The sequence below is a fragment of the Danio rerio genome, chromosome 11 (genome assembly GCF_052040795.2).
Source record: "Danio rerio strain M-AB ecotype USA chromosome 11, GRCz13ab, whole genome shotgun sequence".
NCBI classification, from domain to species: Eukaryota; Metazoa; Chordata; class Actinopteri; order Cypriniformes; family Danionidae; genus Danio; species Danio rerio.
The window spans coordinates 28,697,501-28,715,709 of NC_141031.1; the positions used below are offsets into that span (position 1 = coordinate 28,697,501).

Genomic DNA, 18,209 nt, shown 5'->3' on the forward strand with positions numbered 1-18,209 from the left:
AATTGTACTACTATACTATTTTGGAGACAGAATTTGTATCACGGTCATTGTACACAGGTCCTATCATAAAAAAATATACACTCATCGGCCACTTTATTAGGTACGCCTGTCCAACTGCTTGTTAATAGGCATTCAATTTCTAATGAACAATTCACATGGCGCCAACTCAATGCATTTAGGCATGTACAGTCAAGATGATCGGCTGCAGCTCAAACTGAGCAAGACTTTAAACATGGCACGGTTGATGGTACCAATGGAACCAATTTCATGGAATACATCCATGAAAAGCATGGATGTATTCTGCATGGTATCAATTGTTCAGGCTGGTGGTGGTTTCTTGAACATGACAATGAGTTCACTCATCTATACTCAAATGGCCTCCACAGTCACCAGATCTCAATCCAACAGAGCACCTTTGGGATGTGGTGGAACAGGAGTTCGCATCATGGATGTGCAGCCGACAAATCTGCAGCAACTGCGTGATGCTATCATGTCAATATGAACCAAAATCCCTGAGGAATATTTACAGTATCCTGCTAATTCTATGCCACAAAGGATTTAGGCAGTTCTGAAGGCAAAGGGGGTCCAACCCGGCCCTTATAAGACGTACTTAATAAAGTGGCCGTGAGGCAGTTTTTCACTACAGTTCTAGAAATGAGAAAGCAAGTCATCAAGTCAAGCAGTGTAGGCCTTTAACATTTTACTGTGAACGAAAAACACTGAGATTTGAGAGAGGAGTTCAACCTTTTTTCTCCAAATAATTGTGAGTTCCTTGTTCAGAATTGAGCATCTCTTTTTTTTTAAAGGTTTTGTCACCTTTAATTGATAGGACAGTATTGACAGGAAAGCGTGGTGAGCATAAAGACGGGAAGGATCAGCATAGGACCTCAGGGCAGTAATCGAACTCTGGTTGCCGTGAAGTGCCATGTGTCATTGCACTAACCACAATGTCATTGGTGCCGACTAGTTTCATGTTTTTAAGAGTTTAGAGTTTGTATCTTGAAGTTTCACGTTAAAGACATTTTTCCTCAGAATTGCAATTTAAACTAACTGAAGTGTTGATTCTTTTACTCACAATTAAATGTCATGATCAATCAATCAATTTTCGTGTAATAGCTGCTGTAAAAGATTGCTTAATGCCAATTTCAAAACGTAAAAACTATATTCGAGACTAGAAACAAACAATATACACAGGGCTTTACATTAACAGCCGCCAACCCACCAGCTTTTTTTTTTTTTTTTAACTGTGGCGGGTTAGACAGACACAACCACTAGCCATGTTGCGCGCTCCCGTTTCCTTGCCTGAAGCAACCGTGCCTACTGCCAAAAAATACAACTGGTGTGATCGGTTCTCTCTCAAATAGACTAGACAAAAAGTGATGAACATGCACCCACAGTCTTGCTGCTTTCAAGAGCTCCAGATTTGTCTTTTTGTAAAAAGCACGGATTTCTTTTATGGAATAAAATCAGTTTTATAGATTTTTTTCCATAGCTTTTGCTTTAACCATTATTTGAACAGATTATTAATGGGTCTAACGTTAATCATGTGCGTGTGATCATCCTTTCATTATCACACACTGTATGTTTGTCACCTGCTTTCTTTCGCTTACAGTTATTTTTTGTCAATATGGTTTAATTATCAGCTTTTACAATAACATTCCTTTAATAGGATATTAAATTCCCATTTATGTATAGTTAACAGGTGATCTGGGACCCTTAGACAGAACAGATTACTGTGCATATTTTAAATACATGACAATATTTAGTTTTAAAATGTCAGTTTTTTTTAAAGAAGTGTTTTGTTAAATAAAAAGTACAGTATACAGCTATATTTTGACCCATTTGCCCATGCTCATTGAGCAAGCTCACAAAAAAAAAAAGTGAAATGAATGAGGAGGCTTGTAGACAGAACACAACATCTAAATCAAGTAAATTTAGCATGTCAAAGTCATATTTCTGCATTCATTCATTTTTTTTTCGGCTTAGTCCGTTTATTAATTCGGGCCATCACAGCGTAATGAACCGCCAACTTATCCACCAAATGTTTTACGCAGCTGATGTCCTTCCAGCTGCAACCTATCACTGGGAAACATCCATATACACTCATTCACACTCATACACAACTGACAATTTAGCCTACCCAATTAACCTATAACACATGTCTTTGGACTGTGGGCATATTTATGCATTTAAAATATTAAAATAAACATTTTCCAAACAACAAAAGTGTGGCTAGTGAAAATGATGAGTGGCTAGTACTGTTGGAAAGCTACTAGCCACAGTGGCTGGTGATGAAAAAAAAGTTAATGTCAAGCCTGGAATATACATTTGCTATAAAACTCAGCGGAAAAAAGTGGCAAAGCAGCGAAGATTCCACAGTGAAGTTAACATATTTTATTTCTTTAAGTGCCATTCATGCATATCGGGGGAAGGGTGGTATTGACAATCCTAATGACACTTCAGAGTTATTTTACAGCACTAAAACCAATACAAAGAGAAGCCGTGTCATCTTATTGGACAGCAAAAGTAATAAACCGTGCAATAACGAAAAAGGACAAAAAGGAGAAAACAAAGGAAACAACAAATACAAGTAATGACCAGGACAAAATCAAAACAAAGATTAAAATAGAATATAAACACTGAAACACTGAATGTTGAACCATAGTACAGGTAAAAGGTAGTGTCACACAAAAAGCCAACGCATTTTCATCACATATATACAATATAGATATATACATACTGTGTCACCCTTGGATTGGACAATAACAAAATACTCTGTATTCATCTCCCTCTTTTCTTTCGCAGGTGAACCCGAGCCCTTGCCTTGATCCCTCGCCACCCCGGAGGAAAAAAGGACAATCGAAAAGACACATATTTACAAGCACAACAACACACCAACAATGAATAAAATAGGCTCAAAATACCAGAACGTGTTGGCAGTTTTCTCCCATAAATGTAACAAGGCTTCTCAAATCTTCCTTGATTACAGTAATCTCTCTGGCAGACGCGTCTCCATTTGTTTTTACTTCTTTTTTTTTTCTTTTTTTTTTTGTTTTACGAAAAACGGCGTCGTCTTTAAACAGTTCACACAACACAAACACAAAAAATCAAAGGAGCAATGTTTTTCCTTGTCTTTTTTGAGGAAAAAGAGAGATCGAGAGAGAACTCATCACCTGTCCAGCTCATATTTTCTCCCCTTTGAAGCTTTCTGTTCGGTCCGATCCTTTCAGACTTACTTGACAATTTACCCGCTGCCCCAAATCAAACCGTCTCTCTTTGGCAAACAAGAGATCCAAACACATCACTACCACGAATAGATTGGCAATACATACGAAATAGCTCCAACTCAAAACGGACGCTCCTTCAGTGGTCGACATCCAGACTAAACCGTGATCGAGGGCGAACACCACAGTATGCTTAAGGTAAAGTTCGATGGCAGACGTTCATGAACCACGCGAGTGCTTGTGCTTCTGAATTCTTCTCGAAAGTGCACACATGATGACCAGATAAAAAAGCTCTTTGTTAGACAAACACTGAGGCGAATAGTTTAACAGCTTCCAAAGAAAAGAAAAAAAAACAACAGATGAAACAACGGATGGAAAAGAAGAAAGGATGCAAGGAGCCAAAGCAGATTTGGGCAATGGAGCTTAGCTTAAGAACAATGTGCTGAGAAACAAAACAAAAACACACACACACACACAGACAGTCTTGGGTTCTCCTCTCTTGTATAATTCAGCATCATGGCCAATTGAGTTGAATTCCTGGGTTGTGTTAGGCTTGTGTAATACGGTTTTGCCAATTTAAAGCCCATCAGCAGCATCAGAGGATCTGACAATTGTTATGTAATGATGGATTACATGAGATTGTGGAAAAACTGAGGAACTGATGGTGGACAGGATTCAGAGAAGAATCAGAATGAAATGTCATGAACAACTGGATTTCTTAACCGTACATTGAGGAAGAATCCCTCAAAACTTGTCATATTTCACCCCAAAATAAAAAGATATTTTTTTTTTGTCCCAAGAAACCAATTTAGAAGACCATTAAAGTTTTTTTCTTAATCTGTTAAGGCAACACATTCTATTTTGATGCAAAAGTGTTTTCATATTCATAGAGGAAATATTAAGTGCAAGTGAATTGTTCACTTTCATGTTTCAAATATCATTTGTAAAAATAAAATATCAAAATAATTTCACTGTGTATGTCTGTTGTCCTTCACTGACTCAGTAGGTGCAGAGAATAGTGTCAAACAGTCGTGTGTGTATAGATTATCCTGTCACAAAATGCGTAGAAAATCCTTTACTACAGTAATAGTTTGATTGCGGTGTTTATATGTCTGTACTGCACTTAATAATGCAACTAAAATCAGGAAATTCTTAATGTCTTAATCCGATTTCTGTTTAGTTCGATTATGACCCTAATCAGATTAAATTGTTCAAAAATCACTGTTTACATGGTAGACTCTTAATCAGAGTATTGTCTTAATCATATTAAAATCTTATTATTGGTGTCCATGTGAACGTACTCAATGTTGCATTGCCATTCAGCACAACATATATATTTAAGCAAAAATCAAATCAAATACTATGACTAATTATACAAATAAGTGATCATATTCAGTTTTATTAAATTTTAATTGATTAAAAGTTTCTTGCTGACAAATGTATTAAAAAGCTGTTTGAAGGAAAAAGTTTATTTAAATATGATTTAAACAAGTATTGTGGGGCTGGACTTGTGATCCTTTAAAAAGAAGTCTTCTAATGTGATTTAATGATTATAACATTTTTGCTATATAAGCAATTATTACCTTTAATTACATTTTATGCAGTTTGATTTGAAAACATTTTCTTTATTGACTCATAGCTTCTTAACTTGTAAAACAACTAAATTTGAATTTCAGTACTGCCTTTATAATCAAATTCTCATTTTTTATTACTTAAAAATACTTACAATACAATAAACAAAAAATGAGAATCATTTCAACAACAAAAAATAAACTCAGAAAAAATTAGTAAAATATCTGAACATATTACAATAATGAGAGTGTGTGTGTTCTTTGACAATAATAGTGTCTCAGTAAAATTCATTCATTCATTCATTCATATTTCTTAGACTTAGTTCCTCTATTAATCAGGGGTCGCCACAGTGGAATGAACCGCCAACTTATCCAGCATATGTTTTATACAGCAGATGCCCTTCCAGCTGTAACCCTGTACTGGGAAATATCCATACACTCTCACACACTACGGCCAATTTAGTTCATTCAATTCACCTATAGCGCATGCCTTGGACTGTAGGGGAAACCAGAGCACCGAGAGGAAACCCACTTGAACACAGTGAGAAAATGCAAACTCCACACAGAAATGCCAACTGACCCAGCTGAGACTCGAAAGAGCAACCTTAAACCACCGTGTCACCCCTGTCTAATTAAAATATAAATTTCAACTCCCAATCTTAATGGTCCTAAAAATAGCGAAACAATAATTTTGTCTTTAAATTTTAAGCTTGAAATAAGACAAGTTTTCATGATTATTAAACATTTATGAGGAACCCCTGAAGGTAGGGTTCATGATCCATTACGAAACAATCAAAAACCAAAACATGTCAATGACTAGTGTAAATACTTGAAGAGTTCGTAATACTGAAACAAAAACGATTGTCATCAAATCACTTTCCAAGTCTATTTGCACTTAAACACAATCAACAAATAAAGATGACTGCAAACTACTGAAAGGGTGCGTAAACGTTGAAGCGATGAGAAACAAATCCACTTCTTCCCTTTTCAACCGCACTTTATGGCTTTTCCAAATCAGCACTGCACTCCAATCGACGTGCTGCTGCTCTCAGATAAATACCCTGCTAAAGGTCAAAAGCCTGCCTCTATTTCTAATTTGGGTTCTGCTATTCTAGTCCAGATCTTGTGCATTAGTTTTGTGCTCTTCAAAAGAGATGATTGTAATCACTAATAGCCCTAAATAAAATAAATAAAACAATATTGCACAAATACTCCATAATATCACTGATATAATAAAATGACACTGTGGTTTAAGTTAGCAGAGCATTTCAAAAGCCTGCAAAAGCCTCAAGTTTTTTTTTTATTTTAAACTCACATGACGTCTTTGTAGTAGAATTTTAATGAACATTCCTCCAAAATAAGGCTATTAGTGTATCGAAATAATTGAGCCTGCTCCTTACCTGCAGTATTACTTTACACAGATCAACAGCACCTTCGCTTTTTGCAAAAAAAAAAAAAAAAAAAAGTCCTTGTCAGTGCAGCAAAGAGCGAGGGAATTCATGTCGGTTGGTCCTTGGGTTAAAATAAAGAGGGCTCTTTTATTGCGGACCATTAAGCAAATGTGCCTTGACGTGATTTTCATCTCCTCCTCAACGCTGCTGTAAAGAGCCACACAGCATGCTGATTTTCGCAGGCCTCTCCGGTATCCCACAAATCTCGTAAACTACGTGTGTGAAATTTTCAGCGGCGGGTCCTGAGGGCTTTAAAAGCGACGCGGTCTGATTGGGGGAACTACAGGTGGATGAGGATTGTACGAGCGATGAGGAACGACAATAGTAAGGTCTCGTTTTCTGACGCACACGTTCAGACTATTAGTGACAAAAGAACATGACACACGTTAGACGGCAAGGATACACAAGTACAAATACTGTAGGTAATGTGGTTTTGCTAAATTTCCTTTAGATTTTGCTAGAATTAAATGCATGGCGACATATTACAGTGTGTAGGGTCAGAGGAGGAGCATTAAAACAAAAAATAGAAAGAGGACATTTGTGCCTGAATGACAAGAATGAACTGGAGGTGCGTCAGGAGTGACGTTTTACCTGCACCGTCGGCCCTCTTTTGAAAAGCGCCCTGCATCTCAGAGGAAGTTTCACAACACACATGAGGGAGCCAATCCCGTCTGGCCTGAGTTAGTCACCACAAGAGGGAGAACAACCAGACGAGTCACTCGGGAAAAAAAAAAAAAAAATCACAGAACGACAGTTGAAGAGCAGGGGTGAGCTTGGCAAATTGAGCGGGCTTGCAGAGAGGCTGTGGGTTGGGAGACATTTTGACATAAACATGAACCACTTGCCTCTTGGACAAGTATAAAAGCGATCACTTAAACATGTCCTAGTAAATGTGATTGTCTTCAAAGTAATATCTTTTTTGTTTTTGTTTTGTTTTGTTTGATAAAAACACCAGGAACACAGGAGTCTCTTTCAGGTCATAATGAACAACACCAGCACTTATTTTTTTCAAGTGTCCCGTTCTGATCTGCTTTCTGCCAGGGGCGTGCAGACACCTCAGGTCCAGCCCTCTTTGCTCTGTAACACAAACACTCTGCCTCCATTCGCTCCTCTCTCGTTTTTTTCTGCAACACTCTATGCGTTCGGCGACTGGGTTAGACAATAGAGTCCCAGTCGAAGTCGTCCTGGATGTCGTCGGCAGGCATGCGGCGCATCTGGAAGTTACCGCCGGTCATCATGTGCTGCTGGCTCATCTGAGGATGATGGCCTGAGAGGAGAGTAGAGCAAATCTGTCAAGACCCATAAAGGCTGTGCAGGTTAAGAAAAGCACATTAACTGCATTACACCGTGCTAATGAGTCAAACTGATTTTAACAGACTAGGTGTTAGGGCTGTGCGATACGGGCAAAAGAAGCCTATCACGATTTTCTAAAACAATATTGAGATTTTGATTTGAATCACGATTTTGACACAAAGACGTTTTACAGTGTAAATTTGAAAAATAGTGCACCTAGTAAAGCTGTGATAAATTGTCTCTAAAACAGACCTATGGTATAACAAATAAATAGAGTACTGTGTGTGTGTGTGTGTGTGTACCATCAAACACAAGTCTCCGATGTTCTGTTAGACCACATCAGATGTTTTCCATGCATAGATCATAGACTTGACCATAGATCATAGATTTGTGACGCTGACGTAAAATAGGCCGTCCACATATCGCGTCATTTGTGTGCACAAGTTTGTTATTTCCAATGGAGGCGCGCGGCTTGCACAGATACTGGGAGTGACGCGCGTGCGTATCCCATGTGCACCCACAACATCTCTACTTTCAGAACGGTGCAAGTACACCGATAGTCACATAACAAGAACTGAGTGATTGGCTTCATTTTTTGTATGGAATCTACACATTTCGGTTGACTAATTGCCTCACAAACAAACACAAAACACCCAGCACTTTTTTATTTTTTCCATAGATAAATATCGGAACTGCAGCAAAGTTTTGTTAGTTTGATGGTTGATGGTCACCGAGCATTGACAAAGGAGCGCAAAGCATGTTGAATGCTGAAGAAAGCAACACGATTTTCACACACTTTTAGATGCAATATGTGACTGACAGGTCTAATAAATGACTTGATTATGCGATACATCAGCCTTCCTTTATTCAAAGTAATCACACACCACAGATGATGACTTTTTTTTTGGCACCAAGTCCTCCTGTGCTGAACTCATTCTCGTTTATGCAGGCTATTTGTCATTAAGCTCCATCACCCTTTCTTATGCTCTGTTTAGGCACGCTGCGTTATGATTGGTTCAAATAGCATACTACGTGCTTTTTAAGAAAAACGTGCTGTAAGGCGATATAGAAATCGAGCATGTTCAAATAGCGATTTCGATATGATTGCAATTAATCGCAGAGACCTGCTTGGTGCTTTTGATTTATACATGCTTGTTCACCCAAAACTGAAAGTTGTCATCATTTACTTACTCTTCACTTGAGTTTAAGATTCCTTTTTTCTGATGAACACAAAAGAAGCTATTCTGAAAAATGTTGGAAACCAGCAACCTATGATTTCCTAAGTATTTGTTCTTCACAGTATGGAATTCAATGGTTTTCGGTTTCTACATGCTTCAAAATAAAGTGTGTTTTTTTGTTTTAACAGTAAAAAAAGAAAAATTGTAATGTTTGCAACCACTTGAGGGTAAAAAAGAGAGTAAGTTTTCATTTTTGGGTGAACCATCTCTTTAAAACAAACAAACAAACAAACAAACAAACAAACAAACAAACAAACAAACAAACAAAAGGAATACAGCTACTGTAAACTGCAATAACACTTCATAATGTTAATGTTTTCACTAAGTTTCAGCAACAACAACAAAAAATGTAAAGTTTTTATGAGCTTAGGAAACTTCTTAGAAAAAACAATAAAAGGATCATGAACTGAAAAAAAATCTAAATTCCCACATAAGAGGTCATGTTCTGATCAGTAGAGGTATTATAATTATAATAATTATTATAATTGTTTACATAAAAACATGATAACATTATAAATAGACACTAAGGACATTATAAAAAAGGCAGTTTGTGACCCCTTAAAAAAACGACAGCATATTAGAGGAAGGAGTTCATTCAAATCTCTATGGAGATTAAAATATGACAAAAAGAATTTAAATAGTGTCAATTTGAATAATTGACAACTGTAATTCAGTAAAACTAGATGTTATAAGTCCTCATGAGCAACACATAAGCCAGCAAACTGGCTTATTCAAATATTGAAATATATTGAATTTGAGAGTGAATTTCTTCATCTTGAAAACTTGAAACTGCATTTTTTTTAAACCTAAATATGTGTGTTCTTTGAATTCAGAAAAAAAATATCTTAAGTATGAAAATATGTTTATAAAAACCTGTCTTAAAAATTCAGTTGTCCTAAAATTAGGATGTTCAATGTTCAAGTTAAGAAATTAAAAAAAAAAAAAAACACTGTTTAATGACATTTAATATTCAGCTTTATTAAATTCCAATTGTCAATAATTCAAATGAACACAACTCAGATTGTTTTGTCATATTTTAAGCTGTATTTGAAGCCTGAATTCTGCTGAATTTGATGCATCGCCTGCAGTCATACAAATGTTGTTATAAGAGCTGTAAAACACAAGTACCTGTCATAGTGGGTCCAGCGCTGCTCATGGGCGGCATATGAGTGTATCCTGGAGGACCCATCAACGAACTCAAGCTCGGTCTCGAGTCCATGTACACGTTTCCTGAAAAACAAACTGATGTTACCATGTCACTAATGCGGCAGTGGTAGTAAGTGCCAGTGTGTATTTTAGTGATGAATGAGGGCACTCACCTCTGTTGATGTGTGGGCTGGCCTTGTTGGGATGCATGGAGCCATGGCACACCGACGCCTGCACTGCCCCTTGTGGCTGGATTCCAGTCTGAGCAAAGAACTGATTGATAGAAGAGCAGAGGTCTGCCATCTGAGTGGGCTCCAGAGACCAGTTATTCATCTCCGCCTGTCGCATGCTCTCTTTCAAACCTACAGGAAAAAAAGCAGGACAGATCATTTAATCACTCTGTCTAGCAGATTCCACACAAATAAAAACAAAAGACTTGAGTGACCAACCACAGAAACCATTTTAAAATGACTTGCAAAATGAATTTTATTCCTGAAAAGCTTTATAAAATAATGTACAAAATAAAGCTGAGAAATATAAGTGGACATTTTTTGTAAATAATGTAACAAAGTCTTTATAGATCAGTAGCAGTAAACTTACATTACTAAAAGATAATTAATAATTATCCAATTATTAAAAACAAATAACATTAAACTAACTGAAATTTGAAACTGTTAATTGTGTAAATATTCAAATATTTTAATAGTTGTGCAAAAGTAAAACACAAAACAAAAGAAGCAGAGGATTCACTTAATGAGTGCTTTGCAAGTTAATTAGACAATTTAATTACACAATCCAATTTCCTGAGATAATCAAAACCATTTTTTAACAGTTGGTAATTATAGACTAAGCAATGTTCTTTATTTTAAAACATAGTTTCAAGAAAATTATTCATAATTACTGATTAATTACACTAACAAAATAAAAACAACATAAAAAGTTAGCATTCATATTTAAAAAGGTAATTGCATTTAACAAGCTTCACCAGGTCTATCACTAAATATTTTTTAACCTTTTAGATAATAATATTTAAACGAACATATACCCTATATTTAAATAAATATTTAAATAAGTGCATGAATTAATTACTACGTTTAATATTTACAAAGGCTGAAATGTCAATTTGAACAAAAAAATAATAATAATGAATAAAAAAAATGCAATTAAAGATTTATATTTACATGATCTTAATTAAGAATAATTTCAATGCATTTATCATTATTATTGCAATATTATTATCGTCTACTATGGGCCCTTATTATGTTCTGTGGACCTAGTTCAAAATGAATAATTATAACCTTGGAAGGGAGACAAATCCACATCAGACCAGTTGCAGTTGGATGCGATGCGGCAGCTTTCTTTTAGCGCATCCAGGTTGGGGTACCAGTCACTGAGAAGACCTGCAACAAGGCAAAACCAGACAGCAATGAAGGCCACAGCAGACATGCGAATCTGTGCACTTGCTGTTTAAAGCAGCAGGGGGCGCCACAACCCTCCGCTTCAGGCCAGCTCTCTGAAGTGTGCTGCCTGTGCTTTGTTCTCATTAGAAGCAGCTGTATAAATCACCCTGTGATTTACTGCTGAATGCTCCAAAGTTGCCATAAATTTCTTAATGCAAAATAAATGATTGTTAGAAGCGGCCTGAATAAATCGGCGTGTCAAGGCAATGCTGGAGCTGAAACCTCGAGACAGGAGGTTCAGAATATGGATGTCAATTTATACAAATTCCCAAAATTGATCATCAGTTACTTAAACATTCAATTATTTTTTTAATTATTAACCTTAACAGGCAGTCTGTCATGAAAAACACAAATGATTTTACTGTAAATAAAACACTAGTAGGACTGTAGAAAGAATAATTGAATTATTAAATGATTGAACTATTAATGACTAAATCAGGGGCGTCTAAACTCAGTCCTGGAGTGCCGGTGTACTGCAGATTTTAGCTTCAGCTTACCTCAACACACCTGCACGGCTGTTTCTAGAAAGCCTAGTAAGAGCATGATTAGCTAGCCTAGGTGTGTCTGATTGGGGTTGGACCTAAACTTTGCAGGACAACGGCCCTCCAGGTCTGAGTTTGGCCACCCCTAAACTAAATGTAAAGCCTTATTTATAATACTTTTAGAAGTGCCATCTAAGATGCAGTCAACTGGTGCATGTGTGCCCATATGAGCTAATATGTTGTAGTTTGCTTGTTAGGAGTGTTATTTTCTTAACACAAGTAGATAGAATATTGTATATTGAGGAAAGACAGGACAATGCAGAAGAATCTTACTAATACTGTATAAATGATGTTTTAAAAGTCTCATGCATTTTGCTTTGAACTTTCTGTAAAAATTCTATATTTAAATTGTATGTTCATGAGCTAAATGTTAAGCATAGATAAATTATATGCTAAACCATGTCAGACAACTAACATTTTTATCATCAAGTGATTTTATCAAGTGATTCTGAATGCAACAAAGAGGGTGTTTTTTTTTATGTAGTTAACCATGCACTAAATTTTACTCTAAAAACGTATCCAAGTGTAAACAAAAGCAAACCTGACCCAATTATGCACTTACTCTAGCATCAACACCGTTTTACATAGCATTTACATGGCTTTAAGCTCTTCTGTCAGACTGCGTTGTGTTTAACAGTACCCATGCCAGAGTGCTCTGCTTCATGAGTAAAATGCTGTATACCATAAAAGCTACTGAGCATGTGGAGATTTATACATGATGGAACATGTTAGTTTACAAATCTTGACTCATCTTTTAAATGTTTTAGGGTCTTTATATCGTACTATGCAAAAAGATGTACAAAAACATATCTTTTTTTGTCAGAAATCTGTTTCTCCTAATATTTAAATATGTTATATTTCAATTATAAAAAATGAAGTCTATCACTTCATATTAATAATAGTACGCAAGAACGTTGCAATCATGAAGGTAAAAAGTTTATTTTATACATTCTATTTAGCAACAATTAATTTTTTATGTTGAAAAGTGTTTTATATTTTATTCATATTTATTTTTATATTTCTACAAATTTAATTAAACATTTGCCCTGAAGTTCTAAATAGACGCTTTTCACATTTCCGGGTTTCTCAGTAGCAGAAGGCATCATAGTTAGGTAAACTTAGAGCGCAGTAAATAGGAGAGTACAACGAATATTTTTTTTTTACAATCCTGTTAGCTGAATTAAAAGAAAAACTCCACAATGATGTTATCAAGACTTTTAGAGAAAAGAAAAAAAAATTTAGACTGATGACGGCAACTAGAGGAGAGCATAACGTCAAATTTACTCTTCAGCCCTATAGATGCTGCATTAGAAACAGCTCACATAAGCGGCCATTTGTTTTTTGTAATTTGACGCAAAGATGATATAATGCAGACATAAATACACATAAATGTTCATACATTTAAAAAGAAAAAAATCTAATTGAAAAACCTTAAAGGATTTAAGATTATGATGACCGTTAAACATGTCATTACACTCTTTTGAATAGGGTCCCTAAAGTGAGAAATATAATCACATAGAAAATGAGTACTTTTCTGAGAATATACTTTAGTGTAAAAAACAGTCCATTGCATGTTGTTAATAAATACATAGTGAATAATATTAGCCAAAGTAAAACAAGATTTTCTCCACAAAAAAAAAAAAAAATTAATGGAAATATAGTGAAAAATTCCTTGTTCTATTAAACATAATTTGAGAAAATTTTGAAAGAAAATAAAATACGCAGGAGGGCTAATAATGTGGACTTCAACTGTATAAACTAATAGTTTATTGAATTTACAGAAATGGTTTAATATTGTTATGTATATTGTTATCAGGATACGCAGGGGTGACGAGACTCTTACTCCACAACACAACACACAAGGTTTTGTTCACGAGAATGAGACAAGGTTTTTATACAATTTTATTTTAAATCCCTAATGATGAAATATATGAATGGAAAATAGTCTTTGATTCAACTGAATAAATAAATAAATCACAAAATGCAAAACTATTTATGTGCCTTTTAAAAGTCAACTTACTTCATTTTAATGAATTCTATGCTGTAAAGGGCATGCAAACACTGCAAAATATTTTGCTAATATGTAAATGGAAAATAGTGTTTAATTATTAGCAAAATACTTTGTAACATGAATGGAAAATAGATTTTTATTCAACAAATGTTTTTTTTGCTTTTTCAAATAATCGTGTAATGAATGTTATTTTAATTCTATTTAAATGAAATTTTCCATGAAGAACATGCAAACACTGCAAAATATTTTGCTAAACTCTACTGACTGGACAAACTCCACTCACAACTGGATGCAAGTAAGGACATGGGAGAGAAATCACATAGCGATTTAGTCTTGCAAGATCTTGTCACACACCTAAAGATGACATTTACGGGGATATGTGATTTTTTCATATCACCCAGCTCTAAATTGTGGGGGAAAAAATTCTGTCTACTAACATTAATTTCAGCCAGAATCTGAATGGAAGCATGTTTACAAGTATGGCTTGGCAGTTTAGCAGAAACATAGCCAGAATCAGGTATTAGAAAAAACAATGTGTTGTAATGTAGACATAATGGTGAACTCTTACCAGTATTGCACTGCATCTGTTGCTGGTGGGAGAGATTCTGGTGCTGCTGCTGTTGTTGCTGTGCCGTGTGCTGCCCGTGGGCCTGGTGCCCATGCTGGCTGTGTTGGCTGTGCTGGGGATGTTGGCTGTGCTGCGGGTGCTGGCTGTGCGCCGTGTGCGGGTGTTGGCTGTGAGGGCCATGCTGGGAGAGGTGCTGTCCGTGTGGCGAGTTGTGGGCCGAGTGGGGCGGGTGGGAGAGGGGCACCTGACTGCCATTGTTGGGGATGTTGTTGGGGTGCGAGTTAGTGATGCTGTTCTGGTTGTTGTGAGGGTGGCTGCTGGGGGAGTGTTGGTAGGAGCAGGAGGTGTGGGTCTGCTGTGATGACTCCGAGGGCAAACCCATCAGACCTGGCAGGAGCAGACAGAGAACATCATTTTAAGCAAAGCCTAAGAAGTTTGTAGTCATATTAAAGTACCTGATGATTAGCATTTTAGGGTGCTTTCACATCTAGACTTTTTTTCAGAACCTGCCTCATTTCCCCAGTGCTGTTTATCTGTTAGGAAAATTGACCAAACTGCAGTCTTGATTTATCTGTTATTTCTCTCTATAATGTAAAGCCTATAATGCATAATTCTAGCCAACAGCCATGTATGAAAGTCTTACCTGGATTTTATCATTCAAAATAAAAGCAATAAAATGTCTTACTGCAATACATAAAAAGTACATTTTCAACAATAATATACCATGCAAAGAATTTGATTTGGTTGATTTAAAATGTGATTTTCTAAGTGTTAGTGTCAGATTTCTTTAAACCCTCACATCCCAAATATCAAACTTTCTGATAATGCATGAATCTCAATTTCCTAAATCTTAGGACTGATTTTGTGGTTTGTGGTCAAATACGGTAACTCATAGGGCCAGACAGAATCTTTTGCTATTTCTGCGGAGAATTTTTAAAAAAAGAATTTGTGGATTTAAGCAGAATAATTTTATGAGTATCATAACTAAAAACTTAATATATGAAATAAAAAATAATTATTTTTTAACTTTTATTTAACATTTACAATGCAAATCCAAGTAGATGCTTTGGTAAACAAAGCAAGTCTCTCATATAATATATAGCAAACTGTACTGTAAATAAATCCTATGAACATTTTAATATTACTGTTATTAAATCACTATAATATTAGTGAAATTTATTTTTATAACTGAATAAATATAAATTTACACACATTTACACAAGTAAATACATACATAGACTAAATGAAAGGCTAAAAATCTGCAAATTTCTGCGCACACAATTCCGTGTGGCTACTCATTGGTTTTAATGTGGTTTTTGTGCATCTAAACAATTATTTTTCCACCTCACATGAGGGTTGAATATGTTATGCTACAGTTAACATGGCACATTTTTTCAATAACATTTATATATTTGATTGATATTAAAAGAAAATATTCCACTTCTAATAACACATAAAAAAACTGAAAGTTAACAACAGTACAATCATTAATATTTATAATTCAATGTTGTTTTATTTCAACTAATTATTTAATACTCAATATTTAATCATTTACATACACAAACTTGTAATAAAGTTGGTTTCATATTTATTCATTAGTTTAAATTATAATCTTTATTTTACATTTAAGTTATTTATTATTAATATTAATTAAACATAAATTAAAATAAATAAAACTAATTATCAACTTAATTTTAGTTACATTAAATAAACCATACAGAAAAATATATTTATGCAGAAATTGGAAGTGAAATGGCGCAAGCAGCAAAAGTGCGACTTTCTAAACTCATTTCCTACATCACTGTGCATATCAATGTGCTAAATCCACCCAAACACATTGAAAACATTTGATCCTTTATTTAAAAAAAAACAGCAGGCTGCCTAGACGTGACTCAGCACAAAGTCGTTGTTGTCTGCCCTCTTAAATCGCATTCCTCTCTTTCCAACTTTTCATTTGGGCAGCGATTGTTTTGAACTCGTTTCTAAAAATGCCAGACAAGCTTCCAACATCTGCACACTCAATAGCAATCAGCGAAGCGTGCGGCTCGCGGTCTTAAGAGGTTCTGTCCATCATGGCGCTGGCACTGTAAACCTATTTGGGTGGAGAGCTTTTAGAGCCGACTGCGGGCCCTGCATCGCTGCAATCGCCAGAGAACACTCATCGGCGGGGTGACAGGGGTGCATCTCTTATCAGCGCAGAAAGCCTATTGTCCAACCATGGGAGAGCACAGAAAGCAATTAGCCAGCAGCCCCCCTGAATAATAATGCGAGTTCATTACCTATTATCAAAGCCAGTGAATTAGCTCGGTGTCTCCAGCAGTGGGGTGTGAAATCCTCTCGCCAGCTTTATTTGCTCATTTTAATTGCCCGAGCTTGTCTGACTAAGAGATTTCACTTTTATGCACATAAAAAGGTAACAACTTTCAGCTAATGAAACATAGATGATAGATTAAAGAAGTTCGCTTTGGAAACATTAACATGAAAAGCGTCGGATTGCAGCGAAGTAGGTTAGACGCGGGGGCTCGTCTGGCGTCAAGCGCAACCTGCTTGTCAAGTGCTTTTTGTACATCAGTCAATCAGATTATAAACAATAGGAATTAACTTCTAAAAGAGCGGCAAGCTTGCCTGAACTAAATCTAGCAGTGCAATGTTCTTATATCTATTTGATGGGCAACTATTTGAGATGTAGGACCAAATAAAAAATGAAAAAATAAATCTAACCCTTTAGAATTTATTAAAATGGTTGCCAAACAAGCTAAAGAAAGCTTGAAGAAAAGAATACTACCTAATTTTACTAAGAAATGTTTAAATAATAAGTTATGTTATTGTAAAATGCACATTCATTCATTCATTTTATTTTATTTTAGAAGTCGCCACAGCGAAATGCACCTGGAGGAAACCCACGCCAATACGGGGAGAACATGCACACTCCACACTTATTTAACGTTAAAACAGGGTTTCTACAGGTTTCATCAAGTCAAATTTAAGACTTTAAGAGCTTTTAAGACTATTAAGAATGAAATTTCAGACTTACACAGGGCTTAATGCTAATGACTTTTCTAATGGCCCAGTTAAAATATTAAAAAACATTAAAAACAAATGTTATTGTAAGAAAGATAATTAAAGCATATAATTATAAATATAAATCGAGCTAATAAATAAACTGCTTTTAAAACCTTTATTGAGATGAAAAGTTAGTGATTGGATGGGTATTGGTCGGATTGGGTAGCTTTACTTGGACAGAGGAAAATTAAGACCCGTTTAAAATCATTTAAGACCTACAACACTATAATTCAGTGAATTTAAGACTAAGGTCTAAAGTTTTTATTTTGAAATTTAAGACTTTAAGACCCAGCGGACACCCTGAAAAACCTATTATTTTAAATTTCATATATTAAGTTTTTAGTTACAATACTCCCAAAGTTATTCCAAAAAATCTGCAGATTTTTGTTCAGAAAAAGCAAGAAATGTACGCAGAATCTGTCTGGCCCTGCATATTGCCTATATACTGATATACCCTCTAAATCCAATTAATATTGAATACAAAAAATTACTATAAATAAATATTTCAAAAAGGTTTATTCAGTATTAAAATGACTGTTCAGTTTTAGCTAGTTGTTTATTAGCTCACAAGTCGGCTGTTTACTAGTATTTACAATGCCCACATTGATGCCTTATTCTGCATAACCACGTTCTCCATCCTAA

General features: G+C 35.5%; 1 protein-coding gene across 2 annotated transcripts in view; it reads right to left on the reverse strand.

The window, feature by feature from the left end:
* Positions 1-2,371: 2,371 nt before the first annotated feature.
* foxj3 (forkhead box J3) overlaps positions 2,372-18,209 on the reverse strand; it is a 128,964-nt gene continuing 113,126 nt past the window's right edge. Inside the window, exons 8-12 of one of the 2 annotated variants that reach the window (XM_087272903.1) lie at positions 14,505-14,891; positions 11,222-11,323; positions 10,097-10,285; positions 9,906-10,007; positions 2,372-7,513 (exon numbers count right to left, since the gene is read on the reverse strand). In XM_087272903.1, coding sequence (XP_087129029.1) covers positions 7,401-7,513; positions 9,906-10,007; positions 10,097-10,285; positions 11,222-11,323; positions 14,505-14,891 — 893 coding nt within the window. In that variant the 3' untranslated portion in view covers positions 2,372-7,400. 2 annotated transcript variants of the gene reach the window in all.